The 22,929-nt window shown below is 44.5% G+C and overlaps 1 protein-coding gene across 12 annotated transcripts in view; it reads left to right on the plus strand.

Annotated features, from left to right (window-relative positions):
* Positions 1-5,065: 5,065 nt before the first annotated feature.
* SLC4A7 (solute carrier family 4 member 7) overlaps positions 5,066-22,929 on the plus strand; it is a gene marked incomplete at both ends in the record, with an annotated part of 104,111 nt that continues 86,247 nt past the window's right edge. For all 12 annotated transcript variants that reach the window (XM_080715931.1, XM_080715940.1, XM_080715937.1 and 9 more), the window contains one exon: positions 5,066-5,113. In XM_080715931.1, coding sequence (XP_080572057.1) covers positions 5,066-5,113 — 48 coding nt within the window. The remainder of the gene's footprint in view (positions 5,114-22,929) is intronic.

Raw genomic sequence — 22,929 nt, forward strand, 5'->3', positions numbered from 1 at the left:
GGTTGTGAAGGCCTCACTAAGTCCCTGAGGCTGGCGGTGGACCTGTACTAGGATTACAGCCATGTGCCACCAAAACCAGCTGCTGGAAACTCTGAGCTAAAGGATCTCTTAGGTGACCTCAGAATCAAGGTCACTCTGCCCTTCTGCCCTTCAGGTTCTGGTCTCTCTTTCTCCCTCTAAAGGCAGAAGAAAGCTTTCTGCAAAGTCCCAGTTGTCTAGAGGTAATGCCTCCCCCAAAAATCTCATCATACAAGACACCCAGGCGTCCTCAAGATTCCCCAATTCTCTGAGGGTTGCTCCAAGCTGGATTTTTTTTTTTTTAATTACAGGAGACTTGTATTTGCATAATAAGACAATGTTTTCCACTATATACTTCTTCCCATCACCATCCCTTAGGCCCTAACCCCCCATTCCACTTAGTAGTTCAGGATGATACATAAACTTCAGTTACCTTGCCCTTCTTCAAAGCTCATGTGGGACTTGTATGGGTGTAATTAAACTTGTATGTGTGTAATTAAACTTGCTTTTTTTTTCTCTCTCCCGTGAATCTGTCTACTGTCTTTTGTTATTTTTTGGTACTGAGATTGAACCCAGGGGAATTCTACCTCTAAGCTCACACCTCAAGCTCCTTAAATGTTTTATTTTATTTAGTTTTTTTTTTTTTTTTTTTTTTGCCGGTGGTGGTGGTGCATGCTTGTAATCCTAGCATTTGGGAGGCTGAGTCAGGTTCTCAGATAGCCTCAGCTACTACTTAGTGAGGCCCTTTGCAACTCAGCGAGACCCTGTTTCAAAATAAAGAATAAAAAATAGGGCTGGGAGTATAGCTCGGAGGTATAATGTTCTTTCTTTCTTTTTTTCTTTTTGCGGGTCTGGGGATGGAACCCAGGGGCATTTGACCTTCGAGCTACACCCCCTGCCCTATTTTTTATTCTTTTTTTTTTTGAAACCGGGTCTCACTGAGTTGCAAAGGGCCTCACTGAATAGCTGAGGCTGTCTGTGAACCGCGATCCTCCTGTCTCAGCCTCCTGAATGCTGGGATTACAAACGTGTACCACCACGCCTGGCTGCTAGAATGTTCTTAAGTTCTATTCCCAGCACCAAAAAATCCAATTTTTTGGGGGGTGGAGTCACTGTTTTGAAACAGGATCTCTGTAGAATGTTGAGAATCTTGGTAAGAGGCTGAGGTTGGTATCAAACCAGACATTCTCCTGTTTCAGCCTCCCAGGTACTGATTATGGGGATGTGCCACCAGGCCCACCTTGTCCTTTTATTTCCTAAACTCAAATGTGTCAAGTCTTCAGAGAGCAGAAAGTTTTTCCCTTCCCCAGAACCATAAAGGCTCAGATGACTGGCGACGTTTCAACTACAAGAAGACACCAGGAAGATACATAGACTTGTCAAAGGATCTTCTGTGAAAGGTTAAGGATGGTTTCAGGCTCTTGGAAATGACAAAGAAACTGCTATTTGTCTTTACAAAATATTCCTTGGCTCCCAGAGTATTGTTTGCAGGAAGATTGTTGCCTCCCAGAACGGTGATCTTGCCAAGGTGTGGTTTCCAAGTCCCTGCTAGGATTACCTTATCCCAGAAGCACAGGAAGTATCCTGAATGTCGCCGTAGTTAAAACTCCTTGACTCTAGGTGTTACTATTTCTCCTGATGAACTTGGGTTCATATTCACCTCTGTTTAGCAAATGTTCCCTTGTGATACATTTCAGATAAATATTTAAGTACCAAAGAGAACAATTTTCCTTTTAGCACCCTGAATCACTTCTTACCTGTCTCCATTTGCACAAAGCAATTTTGACAGGTTATCTTCTTTACTCGGTATACCATAACCTCAGGACCAATTTTGGCTGGTCTTGAATTAACCGGGCAACTGAGAGCAATCAATTCTACAATTCAGACCTTTACCACATTATTCTATTAGCAGTTGGGGTGAAGTGAAGAATGGAAAAAATATGGAGTAACAGAGAAGTAATTCAGAAACTATTTGTAGATTAAATAAACTAAGGTTTTTTTTTTTTTCTTCTTGCAAGATAGATGAAGAGAAACCCTCATTGTTTAGCCAGATCTGCTGAGGGCATATTTTTCCTTTGAAGTTGAATGTTTAATACTTTCAACTCTGCCACCAAGGGTCTGGGTTTCTACTTTGTTCTTCTAAGTTCTCTGGCCACATTCTCAGCTGTCACCCACGAGGCTCTTAGGTTTTAAGAGGAATGGTATTGTCTCCCCTATAGATTTGTTCACTGAATGGCGTACTGAGAGATTACAAGGGCTGAGCGTTCTTGTAGGTACTATCAGCAAACCAAACAGATAAGAAATCACTATCCATATGAAGCTAGCAGGGAGCGCACATTGTGTGTGTGTGTGTGTGTGTGTGTGTGTGTGTGTGTGTGTAGACAAATGGTAAACCAAATAAAGCATTAAATATATAGACTGTTATATGCAGAAAAATTGAGCAGAGAAAGGGACTAGAGTATATTCTGCATAACCTAATTATGGTTTCAGGGAGTCCGTATTGTGTGAGAGCCCAGACCAAATTCTTCAAAATAAATTATATCCACCTTTGAGAATAGATAGGCCAAGCATAAGAGACTGATGCTTTAAACAACTTTAGGAGGTATTTTCCTCCAGTTCTCTTTTTCTATATTATTTATTTATTTGTTTGTTTGTTTATTTATTTATTTATTTTTTCAGTACTGGGGATGGAATCCAGGGGCATTTTACCTCCAAGCGACACCCCCAGCACTATTTTTTTTGGGGGGGTACTAGGGATGAAACCAAGGGGCATTCTACCTCTGAGATACAGCCCCAGCCCTATTTTTAAGTCTTTATTTTTATTTTTTGTTTTTGTTTTTTGGGGGTCTGGAGATGGAACCCAGGGACATTCGACTTCCAAGCTACACCCCCACCCTATTTTTTATTCTTTACTTTGAGACAGGGTCTAATTAAGTTGTGGAGGGCCTCACTATGTAGCTGAGGCTGTCTGTGAACTGCGATCCTTCAGTCTTAGCCTCCTGAATGCTGGGATTATAAGTGTGCACCACCACGTCCTGGGATTACAAGGGTGTGCCACCAGTCCCCGCTCTTAAGTCTTTATTTTGAAACAGGGTCACTGAGTTGCAAATGGCCTCACCAAGTAACTGAGGCAGTCTGTGAACTCCAAACTTCTATGAGCCTTCCTTTCCCGATTTGCAAACCGGGGAATATCACAATGTCTACAATCTGTTGCTATAACAGAATACCACAGACTGGGAAAACTGTAAAGAAAAGGTACCACAGTTCTAGAGGTTGGGAAATTTAAGGTCAAATTTAAGGTCTGGGGAGAGTCTTCTTCCTGTGTCTGAAAACAGGAAGGCAAAGCACATACAGGGTGGAATTGGCAGCCGCAAGCCCTTTTATGATCAACGTTAATCCGTTAATGAGAGCAGAGCCCTTGTGACCTAAACACCTCTCCTTAGGCCCCACCTCTCAACGCTGTCACATTAGGGATTAGATTTCTAAGTCATGCTTTCTGCCAAACACATTCAAACCACAGCAAACATATTTTGTAGTATCGTGAGGATTAGAGATGAGACATGTTTACAAAATGTCACAGCCTCTAATTGTAGGCCTCTTTGAAACGATGGCTATTACTAACAGAAGCACGCCTACTCTTGGGCAAGTGCGTGAACAATTTATGCCAGCCTATTAGTAACTCTCTGGGAAATTTAGAATGAAGGGGTCTAGGACCTAAACCACGAGTGAGACTTCCGCCATCCGGAGCTATTTGTTGGTGGCAAAGGGCCTTATTATTATCTTGTGGCTAGGATATGAGCTCTAGACCCTCTAATATATGGATTCATTTTTTTCTCTAGGGAGACTCAGCGATCCTCAATTAAACCCTTTGTTATCTTTATTAAACATCAAGAGAAGCCAGGCCTGGTGGTGTATGCTTGTAATCCCTGCATTTGGGAGGCTGAGACGGGAGGATCTCCGTTCCCGGACAGCCTCAGCTACTACTTAGTGAGGCGCTTTGGAACTCAGTGAGACCCTGTTTCAAAATAAAGAATAAAAAATAGGGCTGGGAAGCCGGGCGTGGTGGCGCATGCTTGTAATCCCAGCATTTGGGAGGCTGAGACCGGAGGATCTTGGTTCGTGAACACCCTCAGCTACTTAGTGAGGCCCTCTGCAACTCAGTGAGACCCTGTTTCAAAATAAAGAATAAAAAATTGGGCAGGGGGTGTAGCTCGGAGGTCAAATGCCCCTGGGTTCCATCCCCAGACCCGCAAAAAAAAAAAAAAAAAAAAAAGGGGGGGGGCTGGGGTGTATCCTGGAGGTCAAATGCCTCTGGGTTCCATCTCCAGTACCTCAAAATAAATAATGTGGGGGTGCACAGTCAGCGGGGGAAGCCTATAAGGATACCTGGTCAGGTGTACCCCTCTCTCATAGGCACTGAGTTGGAAGTTTAATACTACTGTACTGAGAGTAAAAGAAACTTGGAAAAGTCCTGAAGACCCTGTTCGTTCCTCCTCTAAAGGGGTGGCCTTCTCCTTCCCTCCGGGCTATAAAACACGTGCTTAGGAACCAAAGGAGGTGTGGAACACTAACGCACTTCCGAAAGTCATGGGAACCTTGGAGCCCAGGGAACTTTTACAAAGAGGGGCGGGGCCTTCCGGGGGGCGGCGCGTGCGGGGACCAGCGGGCCGCCGATTGGCCGGGACAGACGTCCGTCCGCCTCTCCCCGCCCCACCTCCGGGTGGCCCGGCGGTGGGGCCCGCGGGCGCGCTGGCAGTGCCAAACTGGCAGGGGGCGTGGCGGGGGCGTGGCCCGCGCGACGTCACGGCCGCGGCCCCGCCCCGCGCGGCTCCCTCCTCCGCCCCGCGCGCCCCGCGCTCGCTCAGTCCTCGCTCCACGCTCCACGCCGCGGCCTCGCTCCGGCGCCAGCCAGCCCCGCGGCCGCCGCGCTCCTCGGGCGCCGGCTCTCCCCGCGCCGGGCGCACGTTCCCGGTGCCCGCGCTCGCGGCTCGCGGCCGCGGCGGTCGGACCGCGCGGGGCGGCCCCGTAGCCGGCGGCGCGGCCGGCCATGGAGGCGGACGGGGCCGGCGAGCAGATGAGACCGCTACTCACCCGGGTAACGCGGGGGCTCGCGGCGGCGGCGGCGGCGGCGGGAGGGCGCCGGCCGCAGACAAAGGCGGGGCGCGGCGCGGCCCCCCGGCCTCCGCCCCCGGCCGGCGCGCTCGCCATCCCCTTTGTGTGGCCGCCGGGCGCGGGTGCGAGGGCCGGGCGGCGCCGGGCCGGCTCGGGGTCCGCATCCCGCCGGGCATCCTCGGAGTCGAGCTCGCCCGGGACGACCACCGCGGCCCCCGGGGGACCCGCGCCACCTGCGCCCGGCCGGCGGGGGCAGCTGGGCCCCCTCCCCGGCCGCCCGCGGCCCCCACCCGGCGCCCGCGCTTTGTTCGGCGAGTTCTCCGGCCGCGTGGACGAGCCGCCTGCGTTCGCGGCCGGGGCTGCCGGCCCTGCCTCCGGCTCCTCCTCCTCCTCCTCCTCTGGCACCAACCCGAGTATCCTCCTGCCGCCGGCCGAGCGGAGGGACGGGGTGTCCGCGTCCCGCGTCCTCTCCCCTCCGCGGCTCCATCCGTCGGGCTTCCCCGCCGAGATGAATTCAGGGTGAAAGGGAGTCGGGGTCCACCTCCCCCCTCCCCAGGTCGGGGATGTCTTGTAGGATGATGGGACCACGGGGTCCATCCTCATTTCCTGCTTGGAGTCGAGTCCGTGGGCCCTCACCCTGGTGGTTTCCTTCTCCCTCCCGGTTTTGGTGATTCAAAACACATGGGGGTGTTAAAATTTTTTTCCTACTTCCAATTTACTCGGGCCGGCAAAGGAGGGAAGGTTGCAGGGGAAATTTTCCAGTCTTTCACACGTAACAGGAAAAGAATGGCTTTTCACGTGTTTTTATCTGAGTTTTAGTTCAGACTTCTCTCTCTACTCTCCCCCCCCCCCCATCCCCTTAGTTTTGAGATGATTGTCAAGGGCCGGGAAAGTAGTCATTCATTGTTTCCGAGTGTGCCTTTATAAGTTGCTCTAAAAGCAGAGTTGAAAGCGGAGTCTCCAGACAGTGAAGTCTTTTAGCAGTGGTTATTGGGACGCTCATTGACATCGAAGGGGATGGAATACTGCAGACGCCTAAGGAATCTTTCCTCCAGATTCTTCCTGAGGCCTTTGACTCAGCTATCTAGCGTCTTCTCTAATAGTTCTTAACCTCATTTTTTGCAAGTGTTCAGTGGAACAGTAAAAAGCATCCGAGTTGTCCTAAAGTTAGACAAACTATGATGTGTTCTCAGATATTGCTCATTTAGCAGAAGCAGCATACAAAGGCGGCTGCCTTCAAAACCATTCATTCTTTCAGTGTAACACCAGTGGGAACCTGCTCCGTACTGTCCAACAAGACAGAATCAGCCTAACCCTAATAGAGGTTACATTCAAATCTGGGGAGACAGATGGCAAAGGAATTCTCAACACTTTTTTTTTTTTTTTGGTGGCATTGAGGATGGAACCCAGAGGCCTACCTCTGGACTACACCCCTGAGTCTGTTTTTTATTTGGAAACAAGGTCTCATTAACTTGGCGGAGAGCCTCACTACTGTTGCTGAGGCTGGCCAGCGAACCTGCAATCCTCCTGTCTCAGCCTCCCAAGTACTGGGATTACAAGTGTGCACCACTACGCCGGACTCCTCAGTACTGTAATTAATTGCATAATGAGAGAGCTTTGGAAGGTTATATTGGGGAAGATAAAAATGGCCAGGGTTAAGTCTATACAGATCAGTAATAGAAATAAAATACAGTAAGCTCTTTGTCTAAAAATAGACCGGGGGCACAGCAAATGTAGATTGAGGTAGTCTTTAGAAAGAGTAGAGTATTGGCACTTAAAAAGTTAAATCTTTTCTCATCCTTCCCCCCCCCCCCCGTAAATGTAAGTCATAAAAAAAGTGAGAGATGATGGTATTTGTTAGCTATAATTCAGCAGACTGTTTAGCACAGCCCAAAAGTAGAAGAGAATTAATATTCACAAAATACCACCTTAGGTTTGTAATTATGCAGAAAATTTGAATGAGTTGGTGGCAGTTTATGTTACTCTGAAACTGGAGCCCATCTGTTTCATAATTTAGACTCTAAGTTTTCTTCTCTTTAAAATTCTATAATTTTCACTCATTGTGGCATTGAGGAAGAAAGTCATTTGTCTTACGTGCAACTTTTGCTTTGGTACGTACGCCTCATCGTGGGTATCACATAGAATTAGTTGAATTTGCCGGGCGCATTCGGGAGGCTGAGACAGGAGGATCATGGTTTGGGAACAGCCTCAGCCACTTAGTGAGGCCCTTTGCAACTCAGTGAGACCCTGTTTCAAAATAATTAGTTGAACTTGACATTCTTATTTTCTAGTACAGGTTAATTTGTCATAACAAATAGCCCTATTTAGAAGCTTCTGAAGATTTAGCAAATGCTTTATTCTCTGTAAGTAGTAAGTGACAACACACTTCTGTTACCACTGAAATTTGGAACTGTTACTTGAAATTTCTTAAATGATTTCTTTCATTTTATGGATATTAAGTATCTCATGGGTGCCAGGAGTGGACAGATAAGACAAAGGTAGCCAGGGTCCTAGCTTTATTAAGTTGGTTTTGGCATGTGGAGTGAACCCGGTGATGGCATTTTTATTCCATTTGTGAGGGCCAGTTAAAACATTTTGAGTCTGTTAGGACTACTTTAAAAAAATAGCCAGTGGGGTAAAATGAAAGATATTAACAACTCAGATTGAATTCGTTGGTGATGAGTAAGGGGAAGGTGTTTGTAGGTCTGTAAGAAAGCATTCCCTTGGGGAACGGTTCGATTTTGATAGTTTTAGATCACATCCCCCCTGGATATGACCAGGATTTTAGTTACCTTTTTTTTTTTTTCACCTTGGGGAATTTGGGCCCTAATATATGGAGTTGGAAGAAAGAAAGAGACAGTAAATCTGTCATCTGTCCAAGTGAAACTGTGGGACAATTGAGTTGGATTGAAGAATTGTTTTGTCAGGTTACTGAAACTGGGAAGTACACAGGTTTTCTTTTAAGAGCACGAAGGGTGTGAAGATTGTTTCGTTGCACTATGGTCTTGGTGAGTGGGCTAAAATGCAAAGCCAAAGTAACCTGGTGTCGGAGGAGCCTGGTATATTATTTTAGTGGTATGTGGTGTAACCAGTATATTCTAGTTATACTTGTCAACATCCTGTAATGGGTTGCTTTCCTCTTTCTTTCTCGTTCTTTACTGTATTTAACCTAAAGTATGATCTTCAAGTGCATAGGATCTGTGACTGATAAAATGGGCCATTTAGGTAAAGGTGCCTTTGGAGTTTCAGAAGGTTGATGTTACAGTCCGGGATCAATGGAGTTTTGGATTCATAGTGCACTTTCCTCTTGCTGATCATGGTTTCTTGTAGTGACTCCTTTTTTCTGCCCGCAGTATTTTCAGTTTCACAGTAAGCACTTCTCAGTAGTAGAGCTTACGTTCTAGCTTACAGTGAGAGTTACCTCTGTTTTTGTTTGCACTATTTTGTTTTGAACTACTTGTAATTTTTTTTTTTTTTTTTTTTTTTTTGGTACTGGGGGTGGAACCCAGGGGCTTTCTACCTCCAGGCTAATACTCCCAGACCTATTTTATACTGTTTGGAAACAGAATCTCACTCAGTAGCTGAGGCTGGCTTTGAACCTGTGCAATACTCCTGTCTCAGTCTCTCGAGCGCTGGGATTACAAGCGTGTGCCACCACGCCCGGCCTACGAACTACTTGTAATTCTGATGGTGATAAGCCACTGAGGGTCAGTGGTTGGCTAGCCTTGTGTTCTAGAGGCTAGCACTGCTGGTTTTCAGTCTTCCTGAGGCCAGAGGTCCAGCCAACCAGGCCAGTGCTCTGGGGCCTAAATTAAGGATGCTTAATTCCTTCCATGGGCTCCATCTTCTAAGACAAGAGAGTGGTCAAACACTTGAGCACTCAGAGCAGGGAAATGATGTGGTTCTGATACAGATTTGTGTTTTATCTGGAGATGATATGCTAAACAGCCAAGCTTTACTTGGGCTGTTGTAAGCAGATTTTCAAATTTCCTTCAAAGTTGATGTATTTAAGTATTTCAACTTTTCTTAAGTAGTAGTTTAGATTTTAATGAGTTTAAGCAGTATTTTTTTGGCTAATGAAGTGAAGGACAAAACTACCTTTTTGACAATGCAGGAAAGATATACTAATGTTTTAACTTTATTTTGGTGGTGGTGGTACTGGGTATTGAGTCCAGGGGCATTCTATCTCTGAGCTACACCCCAAGCCCTAGTTTTTATTCTTTTTTTTTTTTTTGGAAACAGGGTCTCACTGAGTTGCAAAGGGCCTCCACTAAGTAGCCGAGGCTGTCCGTGAACCATGATCCTCCTGTCTCAGCCTCCCAAATGCTGGAATTACAAGCGTGCGCCACCAGGCCCGGCTGCCTCCAGCCCTTTTTATGTTTTATTTTTTATATACTTTTATTGGTGCATTTTAGTCCCACATCATCATGTAAATCATAATGATAGTGACATACATGCACATGGCACTTGGCAGGTTTTCCCCTGGCTCCCTCTTACGTTTTATTTTGAAACAGGGTCTCACTAAGTTGCTGAGAATCTTAAGGTGCTGAGGCTGGCCTTGAATCTGCGATCCTCCTGTTTTGCATCAGCCCCCCAAGTACTGGAATTACAGGCATGCTCCACTATACCTGGCTTATTTAAAACATATTTAAAACATATTATTAAAACATATTAATGTTTTAAATATGCTTTGTTTTTTTCGCAGAGAATGCTAGGTGGGCTGGTGTCGTTTGGTGCTTGTTTTGCTCACGTTGCAGGCAGTGTGAAAATCGGCCCCTCTCCCCCAGTTCCCTCTCAGCCTCTGTTGCCCTCCCAGGATGGTAGTGCCCATTTTCTGACAACTTGCCAAATCTGGAGAAGCTGTTGAGTTGTATATGATCTCTGATTATGAATTCGGGGAAGGGATAGACCTTTTTTTTGTGATGCTGGGTGTGGAATCAAGGGAGATTCTGCCTCCAAGCTACACCTCAGCCCTACTTTTTTATTCTTTATCTTGAAGCAGGATCTCACTATGTTGCTGAGGGCCTCATTAAGTAGCCGAGGCTGGCCGAAAACCTGCCATCCCAAGTACTGGGATTACAAATGTGCGCCACCACGCCCAGGTAGGGATGAACCTTTGAAAACAGATGCACCTTTTTGGAAGGTGCCTGTATCCTATTATATTGGGAATGTGGAATGGTTTCTAAAAAGAACACGAGAGAAATGATAAAACTTAAAATCTTTTTCTCTCACAGCGTGCTGTAACACACGTAATTAATACTTGGCACGTTTATGTTTCCTTTATGTCCTTTTCATGTGCAGAATGCTTTCAGCTTAATGCTATATTTTATTCTGGAAAGTAATAATATTTTTTATACTGAAATATACAGAAATCCTCTTACCTAAAGAATTCATGTGTTCAACAAAAGTAAGAGTGAAAAAATTTATGTATACTAGACTCTTCCCATTGAATTTCATGGAAGTATGACAGGTGTTGCCACTGAGAGAATCCTTTCAGGACCGGGCCTGGTGGCTCACTCTTGTAATCCCAGGACTTGGGAGGCTGACGCAGGAGCATCACAATTTCTCGGCCACCCTAGGCAATTGGTGAGACCCTGCCTGAAAAAAACTAACAAGACTAGGGAGCCTAGTATAGATGATGCTTTAGGTGTAAGTCTTAGTATTGTAAAAGTAGTAAAATGACTCTTTGCAAAACTTTGTTACTTAAAGGATTTTTTTTTTTTTTTTGGTAGTAGTGGGAATTGAACCCAGGAGCATTCCACCCCCAGCCCTATCTTTTATTCTTTATTTTGAAACAGGGTCTCACTGAGTTGCAAAGGGCCTCACTAAGTAGCTGAGGTTGCCTGGGAACCATGATCCTCCCGTTTCAGGCCTCCCAAATGCTGGAATTACAAGTGTGCACCACCACACCAGGCTAAAATTGCCGTGTGTGTGTGTGTGTGTGTGTGTGTGTGTGTGTGTGTGTGTGTGTGTGTTAACCCAGAGGCATTTTAGCTTTGAGCTAAACCCCCACCCTGATTTTATTTCTTATTTGGAGACAAGGTCTCACTAAGTTGCGGAGGGCTTTGCTAAGCTGTCAAGGCTGGCTGCAAACCGGTGATCCTCCTGTCTCATCCTCCCAAATACTGGGATTATGGCATTATAAGCATGTGCTTGGCTTCTGAATTTGTTTTTAACAGAGAGATAATGACATTGGAGTCTGAGGATGAGCCTCAGACCCCTAGGAGCTGATGAAACATACTCTACTGGGCATTCTTTCCTGAAGAGGGTCAAATAGTTTTACAACTAGCTCTATTCGGATCTCAAAGGGGTTTATAATCCAAAAAAAGAGCTAAAGAATGTATTTTGAATATTAGCTCAGTTTGACTTCAGGCCATCTTTAGAAGTTCATAGTTTATATTTTGCTTAAATAGTTGTCAATAATGATTATATACCATTTCAGTTTGTTTTATAAAATACCAGATCTATAGGAGATTCTGCCAAAACACCATCTGTAGCCAAATAAATTTGGGAATGTCTCAAATTGCACTTTTTGAGATTCACAATGCATAGCAGTAGATTAAAGATGCTGAGGAATCCTAAAATAAATAAATATTGAGGGAATATAGGCAGATGAGTTGGCAATTCTTGATTGTTCTTACAAAAGATAAATTAGTAAGTCAATAAGATGTTGTATTTTTTTTGTACTAGAGATTGATCCCAGAGGTATTCTACCTCCGAGCTACACCCCCAGACCGATTTTATTGCTTATTTGGAAATATGGTCTCCAGGTTGATGAGAATCTCACTGCTAAGGTTGTCCTTGAGCCTGTTGTCCTCCTGTCTCAGCCTCCCAGGTACTAGAATTATAAGCCTGCGCCACCATGCCCGGCTTATAGACCACTTTTAGATAAACTTTTTTGAGCTGGGCGTGGTGGTGTATACTTGAAATCCCAGCATTTGTGAGGCTGAGACAGAGGATTGCGTTTTGCGGACAGCCTCAGCTACTATATGAGGCCCTTTGCAGCTCACTTGAGATGCTGTTTCAAAATTAAGAATAAAAAAAAAAAAATAGGGCTGGGAGTGTAGCTCAGAGGTAGAATGCTCCTAGCTTCCGCCCCCATACTGGGGAAAAAAAAAAAAAAAGATAAACCTTTTTCTCTAAATTAGAAGTCATCTTGTTACAGTACAAGAGATATTTGGAAATGTTCCACTTAAGATGTTTTCAAAGCAGCCAAATAGGGCAGTAGTTGAGTAAATAATATTGTCCACAATTGTGTGATCTTGTAGCCACTAAAAACTAAGGAGAGCCAGGCGCGGTGGCCCATGGCTCTAATCTCAGTACTTGGGAGGCCATGATAGGATCACAGGTTGGAGGACAGCTTTGGCAATATAGCGAAACTCCTAGTGATCTAGAGATACTCCCTTTCAAAGTAAATAAAAAGGGCTCGGGATATATTAGGATGTAGAATGCTTCTTTTACCCTCTAGTACCACACATACATACACACACACACTTCAAGAAACAAAACAAAAGGATGAATAAGGATGATTTATTTGTATAAAAAGACTTATCTAGGCTCAGTTGACTATCAAAAAAGATGATAACTGGGCATGGTGGCGCATGCTTGTAATCCCAGCATTTGGGAGGCTGAGACAGGAGGATCGTGGTTGTTGGACAGCCTCAGCTACTTAGTGAGGCCCTCTGCAACTCAGTGAGACCCTGTGTCAAAAAAAGAGTAAAAACTAGGGCAGGGGGTGTAGCTCGGAGGTAGAATGCCCCTGCGTTCCATCCTCAGTACCACACCAAAAAAAAAAAAAAGCAAAAAAAAAAAAAAAAAGCAAGATGTGGGTTTGAGTATGCTGCAGTGTCTTTTCGGTAATGGGAAAATAAATCTGTGTCATTGTACTTACCAGCATTTGTATAAATATATGAGGAGGATAAATGGGAAACAAAAATGTTGATGTAGAGGTGAGTGAGAGCAGGGACTGAGGCAGGAGCGGGAGGAGAGCTTCCTTGTATACGGTCACTTTCTGAGCCACGTGAACACCTGTACGTATTAAGTAAAATGGAATAATTTATTACAGTGCTTCATGCCATAGGTTAGCATACCAACTATTTCACAAGAAAGAGATGAACACACACACACACACACACACACACACACACACACACTTTTTGGTACTGGGGATTGAACTCTGGGGCATTCTACCTCTTATCTTGACCCCAAGCCCTTTTTATTTATATTTATATTTTATTTTTTTGTGGAGCTGGGATTGAACCCAGGAACATTCTACCTCTGAGCTACACCCCCAGCCCTATTTTATTTTTTTTTACTTTGTAACAGGGTCTCACTCAGTTGTGGAGGGCCTAAGTTGCTGAGGCTGACTACGAACCTGTGTTACTCCTATCTCATCCTCCCAAGTACTGGGATTGCAAGGGTGCGCCACAGTGCCTGGTTTATTTGTTTATTTTTATTTTGAAACAGCGTCTAGCTAGGTTGCTGAGAGTTACTTGCTAAGGCTGTTCTCAAACCTGCAATCCTTTGTACTGGGTTTAAGGGTGAGCGTCACCACACCCAGCTTTAATACATTTTAACATATATGAACTACCTAATTTTTGTTTTATAAACTTAACAACATTTATACCTTGGTGTAAATCTGGTCTAGGCTTTATGGATTCGTTCTTTGTTGCAGCGCAGGCCAGTGAAGATCGGGGAACTGAGTTTGTAGAGAAGCGGACTCTGAGCGTACATCATATTAGGTATCTCGTGGACTTTAGCATCCCCGTGTTACAGGTGTGAACTCGTGGACAGAGAGATTTTCTGAACATTGCCCAAGCCCTGCAGTTAGCAAGAGACCACTCTTTGGAACTCGTGGTTGATGTCAAACTGTGTCTCTTTGTCTTCCATTTTTCATTGGTGCCTCTTTTTGTCAACACCATTTAACAGCCATAGTAGATGATTCTACTTGTATGGTGTGTGAAAGGTCTGTTTGTATCTGGGCAAGTGGTCTCCCTTTTGTGAGTGAAGTACACAGTTCTTTAGGTTGCTGAGATTCTCACTATATTGGGGGGACTATTCTTGAACCTGCAATCCTCCTCCTCACCTTCCTAAGTGGTGGGGTTATAGGCGGTCTCCATGGGTCTAAGTTTTCAATTAATTCTAGACCTTTATACCTAGGAAGCAGTAATATTTGTTCAATGAATGAATGCTAGGATAATATCATGGAGTCATAAAATTTGGAATTGAATAAGCTTTTGTTTAATTGTTCAGTCAGCTAAGTAATGAATAATATTGCTATTCTTTTTTTCGTTACTGGGGTTGGAACCCAGGGGCATTCTACTTCTGAGCTACCCTCCCAGCCCTATTTTATTTTTTATTTTTTATTCTTTATTTGTAACAGGGCCTCACTGAGTTGCAAAGGGCCTCACTAAGTAGTAGCTGAGGCTGTCTGAGAACCACGACCCTCCTGTCTCAGCCTCCCAAATGCTGGGATTACAAGCGTGTACCACCATGCCTGGCACCACTATGCCTGTCAACATTGTTTTTATGATGTTAACTGCGAATAAAACCAAAAAACAAAAACACACATAAAAAGATCTTACTTGATACAGGTGCCAATAGGAGACAGTATTCCTTTATACAATGCGTTTTGGAATTTTGATTGATTCTAAAGTAAGATGTTTCATCAGTGCCTCAGAATGAGAGGCAAGTACTCTACCAGTGAGCCATATCCCCAGATCAAAGTAAGAGAATATTTAACTTTTTTTTGTGTGTATGGTACTGGAGATTAAACCCAGAGACATTCTACCCCTGAGAAAAAAGTAGTATCCCCAGTCCTACTTTATTTTACTTTGAAATAGGATTTTGCTAAGTTGCCAGAGGCCTCACTAAGTTGCTGAGGTTGGTTTTGAACCTGTGATCCTTCTGTCTCAGCCTCCCAAGTACTGGGATTACAAATCTCTCTCTTTTTTAACCTAAGGTTTTAAGCAAGTGAGTATTGAGCACCAGGAAAATGAAAATTTATTTTCACCAATTTTAAATACTTTACTAATAGTGAACTGTGTATTTCACTCATATTAATCCTGTTCAGTTTTTTTCTTCATGAACAGCAGTGACTTTCTGCAACCATGTTTCCAGCAGCACCAATGGCAGAGAGGGGTCAAGTCCCACATCAGATGTTGGCTATTGTGCTAACTCAGTTGGTACTTCAGAATTATTACTTACATAATGGACTTTTTTTTTTCCTGCTCATCTGCTTTTAAGTCTGCGATTTGCGATTTGCGGACCCTCGTCCTTCAGGGCCTGCTCCCGGACCTCCCGGTCCGTGCAGTGTTTGTGAGGTGCTGCCCCCAGCCGGCGCTCTGGCCCAGTGGGGCCCTGTCAGTAATACTGAGGACTGATTTTTCTTTCGCTCTTAATTGTCCGCACATGACCTTCCAACTTTTCCAGGAAGAGCTTCCTTGTCCGCTTTTGCATATGCTGTTCGTATCCTCGGCTAGGTTTCTGTGATGAGTCTGTGTCTGGGCAAGTGGGTCTCCCTTTTGTGAGGAATAAGGGATTCATTCAAGACTAAAATTGGCATTCATTTGGTCTTTCATTTTAGTTTGTTAAGCTTTTTTTTTCCCCTCCCATTAATTGGAAATTCAGTAAATAATCACAAGTCCAAACCCTCATTTTGCAGGCGGGTATAATAGGAGGTGGGGTAACCCTCAAGCACATGGCTGGGTTTCTGACGCACCTGAGTGTCATGGCCTTCATCGGCCACCAGGTGGCCCCCGGGGGCAAACTCACTTCCTAAGATTTTTATACATATATATTTGAATCATTGGATCATTAAACAACTTAGCGATACATAGCACTTTTGAGATGAACTTTGCAGCCTTGACTGCTATGGGGTTAAGATACTTAGGCCGCCTCTACATTTTGCAGAAATGTGATTTCTCGAACAGTGAGTCATAGTAGGAACTTTTCACTTAAAGAGGACAGACTCTGAACTTTCTAACTTTTTTTTTTTTAAGATAGCTGTCTTTTTTTAGCCAGGCGTGGTGGCGCACGCTTGTAATCCCCGCGCTTGAGAGGCTGAGACAGGAGGATCGCACAGGTTCGAAACCAGCCTCAGCTACTTAGTGAGGCTTTCAGCAACTTAGCGAGACTGTTTCCAAATAAAATATATAAAAAAGGTCTGGGAGTATAGCCTGGAAGTAGAAAGCCTCTGGGTTCCACCCCTAGTACCACCAAAAAAAAAAAAAAAAAAAAAAAGATAGCTGTTTTTTTTAAATCTCCATCTTTCAAGCTTCTTCAGACTTTTGTCCCCTTTACTGGGGGAGCCCAGCGGTGCTCTACCACTGAGCAATATCCCTAGTCCTTTTATTTTATTTTTATTGTTTGCTGTACTGCAGATAGAACCCAGGGGCATTCTACCTCTAAGCTATATCCCCAACCCTATTTTTATTCTTTATTTTGAAACAGGATCTCACTAAGTTGCAGAGAGCCTCACTAAATAGCTGAGGCTGGCAGTGAACTTCAGCCTCCCATCTCAACCTCCCGAGTACTGGGATTACGAGCGTGCGCCACCATGCCCGGCTTCCTTTTTATTTTTTGTCTTATTTACATTCATTCATTTGTTTTAATGATTCTCTAGCAAAGTGTGGTCCTACCAGAATTTGAAACTATATTGGTGGTATGATGGCAGTTATTGGAAGATACCGGTTTTAATGGGAGCTGGGAGAGATTTTTAGATTTTTTTAGGTTAAATCTCACCGTTTCAGATCACAGGTGAAAAATTGCAAACTGCCAGTTTTACATCATTGGTATTTATTTATTTATTTATTTATTTATTTATTTATTTATTTTGCGGTACTGGGGATGGAACCCAGGGGCATTCTACCTTCAAGCGACACCCCCAGCCCTAGTTTTTATTCATTATTTTTAAACAGGGTCTCACTGAGTTGCAAAAGGCCTCAGTAAGTAGTAGCCGAGGCTGTCTGTGAACCATGATCCTCCTGTCTCAGCCTCCCGAATGTTGGATTTATAAGCAAGCACCACCACACCTGGCTCATTGGCTTTATTTTTATGTTAAGTTTTCATTTCTGTCATCGGCTAGTTGCATCGAATTCACAGTAAATGCTTTAAAAGGTTAAGTAATGAATATTGAATGTGTTAGCCACAAGGGATTGTTTTATATTTAAAGTGCCAGTGTTTCTTTGTTTATGGCTATGGACTTCAGATAGAAGCAGTTGAGATTGTACTTTATTGGCGCTGGATTTCGCTTGATTAGGGATGGTTGATTCCCCGCACATTTAAAATAAGTAGAAGAATCTGATTGGAGGTTTTTTTTTTTTTTTTGTATAGGAGATGGAACCCAGGGGCATTTTACCTTCTAGCTATATGCCCAGCATTTTTATTTTGAAATAGGGTATTGCTAAGTTACTGAAGGTCTCACTAAATTGCTGAGGGTGGCTTCAAACCTGAGATCCTCCTGTCTCAGATTTCCAAGGACTATGATTATAGGCATGTGCTGCCATACCTGGCTGCATGTATATAGTTATTTATTTATTTATTTATTTATTTATTTATTTATTGTGGGTCTGAGGATGGAACCCAGAGGCATTTGACCTCCGAGCTACACCCCCTGCCCTGTTTTTTTATTCTTTATTTAGAAACCGGGTCTCACTGAGTTGCAGAGGGGCTCACTAAGTAGCTGAGGCTGTCCGCGAACTGCGATCCTCCTGTCTCAGCCTCCTGAATGCTGGGATCACAAGTGTGCGCCACCACGCCTGGCTATGCATTATTTTTATAATAAATTTTTTTTGTAGTACTGGGGATATAATCCATGGTTATTCTACCTCTGAGCCACACCTCCAGCCCCCCTCTTCTTTTTTGAAACTGGATCTCACTGAAGGCCTCACTTTGTTGAAGCTGACTGTGAACATGCGATCTTCCTGTCTCAGCCTCCCAGGTAGTGGGATTACAACCATGCAGGACCACACCTGGCATTATAAAAAGTATTTTTAAGCTTCTGAAATTACTCTCTGACAACCACTTCTCAAAAATTAGCAGAACGATTATTTCTAAAAGATTTAAATTATTTTGCAGGAATTGGATAAAGTGAGTTTTTCTAAGACTATCAGCTGAACTGTTAATTTAGTACTTTAGCGCAGTGGCTTTTGTTGTTGACCTGTGTGTTGAATTTTGAGCTGTAAAGAGGTAGTAGTTACAAATCGCATAATGGAAGCCGGGCGTGGTGGCGCACGCTTGTAATCCCAGCATTTGGGAGGCTGAGACCAGAGGATAGTGGTTCACGGACAGCCTCAGCTGCCTAGTGAGGTTCTTTACAACTCAGTGAGACCCTGTTTCAAAATAAAGAATACAAAACAGGGTAGGGGGGATAGCTTGGAGCTCGAATGCCCCTGGGTTCCATCCCCATACCAGGAAAAAAAAATCACATAATGGAAGGATGTAAGTGTTTTTAAACTTTACACCAGGTCTTCTTTTAGTTGTGGCCTTGTAGACCCAGTTCCTTTAAGAGATTTTCAAGGGTGATCAGTGTGTTTGAGCTTTTAATGGCAGTGGGGAAGTCCTCAGTGGAGCCAGTGTTAGGACCTCACATCTTCCTCGGCCCTGCTCTTGACTCCTGCTCCTGGGCTGTGGGTGTTGACTTTGAGGCCTTCTTGCAGGTCTCAGGGCCACGTGGCGTCTTGGATTAGGTAAGAGTGCGTGTGAGCGGCCAACCTCCATTCCACCCTTTGAGCTTGTGGCTTCTGACACCTGCTAGTGAAACAGACCTCTTTGAAGTTAAAGGCGACTTCCTGATAACTGCTCTCACTTCCTCAGTGTGGGGACATCTGCCCTGCTGAGGAAATCAAGACAAGTCCCGAGTCCTGCTGTGGCCACCCTGCCCCCCACCTTGGTCCCCCGGCCCTCCTCATCCAGGCCCTTGAGTCCCTGAGGATGGAGAGTGGAGGTGGAGGCTTCCTCAGCCTTCATCAAAGCTGCTTTGAGTACACTTCTTGGCGGCCTGTCTCCTGAGTTTTCATGGAGTGTCGAGTGCTGGGCTTTCTCTTGCCCCGCGGTTTCGTTGGGACCTTCACTCCCATTCTGTGGGCCTCCTTCTTTGGGCTCCGCTCTTCACCATGCTTAAGTTCAGATTTTTACATGTGCTGCCCCTACCTCTCTGCTGCTTCTGTAATTCTTGTTCTTAGAACTTGAGTACTGTCTGGTCACTTCTTTTTCCTGCCTGCTGTCTCCACTACCTTCCCTGTCTGGTTTAGAATCCACAGCCTCATTTTCACGCTCTCAGGACTTGAGAATGCTAATCATTGTGTCATCTGTATTCAGCTTTCTTTTTGTGTGTGTGGTACTAGGGATTAGACCCTGGGACATCCTACCTCCAAGCTGCTCCCCCATCCCTATTTTTTCTTTTTATTCTTTTTTTTTTTTTTTTTTTTTTTTTTTGCAGTGTCGGGGGTTTGAACCTAGGCCATTCTACTTCAAACTACTTTTCTATCTGTTTATTTTGAAACAGGGTCTCATTAATTGCAGAGGGCCTCACTAAGCTGAGGCTGTCCACAAACCTGGGATCCTCCTGTCTCAGTCTCCCAGGTAGTGGGATTACAAGTGTGCGCCACTACGCCCAGCTGTATTCAACATTTTAATAGGCCTCTAATCCTTTAAATTAGGTTTGTGGTGGGGCTGCTCAAACAGCTGGAAAGATAAAGTTACACACACAGAGTCACAGACTGGTACCCTGTTCTAGTTAGACATAGAACGGCCCCCAGAAGAGCACATAAGTTGGTGTCCCGAGCTGATGTAACTTAGTCCCGGGGGTTGTAACCTCATCGGTAGATAGATTGGTTGTAATGGATGTATCTTGGTGGTAGCCCAGGCCGGTGGGGCCTGGCCGTGGTGATTAGAGATGGTTCCTGACTGTCTAGCCACTCTTTGTTACTTGGGCCAGCCTTGTGCTCTCCTCTGCTTTCTGCCACTGTGTGCTGAGCTCTGCGGATCCCTACCTCATGGACCAAACCCAAAAATCTCCGCAGAAACCATGAGCAGATAAATCTTCCTTCCTGTAGATTGTGAGGTCAGTTGTTGGGTAATAGCAATGAGAGAGCTGACTGAGACACCTTCTAAATTCATGTTTTCCTCCGTATCCGCAGCTCATACAGGGAAGCACTCCAGTGTCTCTCTAATCTTATCTCCTGTGCTGTTCAGTGGACACGTGACATCTTTCAGCTCTCTTCAAGCTGCGTGCCTTTACGGTTCAATTCCAGCAAACACTTCACCTACTTGAGACTGAGAAGAAGCCATCAGAAAGGAGTTGGGTCACCGTCTGGGATGACTCTGCGCAGCGGCTCTTACGCAGAACCTATCAGACCTTCCCTTCTTTTTGTGCTTTTTACTGGAGTGAACGGAACCACTCTGATTGCTCAGTGGCTGAAACGTGAGCAACAGCCTTGATTTTCCTCTCCCTTTGTCCCTACACCAAGTCCAGCCGACCCCGCATCTTAATCCGGAGTTGGTCTGTTTCCTTAGTTCCGTGGACTTTGTAGCTGAGGGCTCATCCTCTCTGGCCTGGAGGAACACAGTATCTTTTTACTTGGCTCCCAGCCTCCAAGAACTCCCGGGCCTGAAAGGACTGTGTGTATGCGTCCACTGTCCCACCTCTTTCTGTTGTCTTGCTTTCTCTTTGGTTCCTCCTGTCACTGTGCTCATGTTGGTTATCTGAACATTCTAGTCTTTGTTATCTCTGAGTCTTGGCACATTCTGTCCCTGGTACCTCATGAGTGTTTTTGGATGATTGAGTAAAGGAACGAGTGGAAGTGTATAGAGTGGAACACAGTTATAAAAATCTCTAGAACCTGTGTCTGCACACATACACACATACCCTCAGGTAGTAATAAAGGATACTTAATGAAGCCTCTTTTCCCATTTGAAGAATTAGTTGATAATATAAGGGCAACTGAGAAATTTAGAATAATGCATATTATGTTTTTATTAACATGCATTTTCTTATAAATTGACTAGGGAATCATTTACGTTGAAGACTGATATAAAATTGGCACTAGCTGGGCATGGTGGTGCACACCTGTAATCCCAGCTACTCGAGAGGCTGAGGCAGGAAGGTTGCAAGTTTAAGGCCAGCTTGAGCAATTTAACAAAACCTTGTCTCAAAATCAAAAGGGCTAGGGAGGATTTGGAGTGTCCCAGGGTTCAATCCTCATTACAAAAGAGAAAATGGCACTAAAGCTCCTTATATTTAGTTTTAAGTAGTGATATTTCATAGCCCACTGCCCTTTTTTTTTTTTTTTATCTTTTTGTAGTACTGGGGATAGAACCCAGGGGCATACTACCTCCAAGCTACACCCCAGTCCTTTTTTTTTTTAATTTTTTTTTTTATTTTGAAACAGAGTCTCACTAAGTTGTGGAGAGCCTCACAAAGTCCGAGAACTGCAATCCTCCTGTCTCAGCCTTCCAAGTCCTGGGATTACAAGTGAGTGCCACCACGCCTGGCTATTTTTTTTTTTTTTTTTTTAATGGTGCCGGGAATCAAGAACTCACACCATAGCTACGTTCTTGATGGCTTACTTTATAGTTTCCCAGAGTTCTCTCCCTCACTTCTTCCTAGCTGCTGTGAGTGGAGCAGCTCTCTCTGCTGCACCGCTTGCCTTGCTGTTCTGCCTTACCCCAGGCCCAGAGCACTGGTGCCAACCAACCATAATGGAACCCAAATACTGGGATTACAAGCGTGCGCCACCATGCCTGGCATGCCTTGTAATGTTTTTAAAATGTGCATATATAGCCGGGCTAGGTGGTGGGCTTGGTGGCTCATGCTTGTAATCCCCGCGTTTGGGAGGTGGAGACAGGAAGATCACGCAGGTTCGAAGCCAGCCGTGCTAGCCTAAGAGACCTTGCCCCCCCAAAAAAAAAAGTATAAAAAATAGGTCTGGGAGTATAGCCCAGAGGTAGATGGGTTTCCAGGAACCCCAGTACCACCACCACCAAAAAAACCCCAAACACATATATAAAAAGAATTTCATCCTTCATCTAAAACATTTTATTCAAACTGCGGTAGGGATATTATACGGAATACAGTTACTCATGATGTAGTTGGTTATTATGCACAGAGAACAGGCATTTGTAGTAAAACTCTTCAAGTTCAAGATGTATTTTAGAGTGTGGAATTCAGTTTTTATAAAAGGATGAAGGTGCTGGCTTACCTTTGCCTGTGTGTGTGTTCATACTGACCTTTGAGGTTTCAAAAGTACTGGAATTCAGTAGTATTTTCTTTGTTGAGAGTGAAGTGTGTGTGTGTGTGTGTGTGTGTGTGTGTGGTGTGTGTGTGTGTGGTGTGTGTGGTGTGTGTCAGGGATTGTTTTTGCCCCCGGGACACTTGGCAGTGTGTGGAAGCATTTTTGTTTCTCATACCTGGGGAGGGGCACCTGTGCGCTTGCTTTGAGCATCCATTGAGTAGAGCCATCCAGCTGCGTGGCCCAACCCTGTCCAGTCGTAGAGCAAAAGGAACAACAGTTTCAAAATAGAAAAGACCAAGAATAAGTTCTTGAAGTCAGAGAAGTGACTGCTGGTTTGAATGTCTTAGAGGAAGCGAGAGCAGCACAGAATTACGTTCCTACTGAAAAGCCTAAGCTTAAATACATCCGGGTTTAAACCATAATTAAACCATACATTAAACCATAATTTGGCTTTCATTTATATTTTAGTTCTTGCCTATTTTCTTAGTTAAGGCTTTCTAATGGTAGCCAAAGACGAGACCTCCATCTGTGTGATAGCACTAGTGAATACTATTAGCGCTTCCTT

This window comes from Muscardinus avellanarius (assembly GCF_963383645.1).
Source record: "Muscardinus avellanarius genome assembly, chromosome: 18".
NCBI lineage: Eukaryota > Metazoa > Chordata > Mammalia > Rodentia > Gliridae > Muscardinus > Muscardinus avellanarius.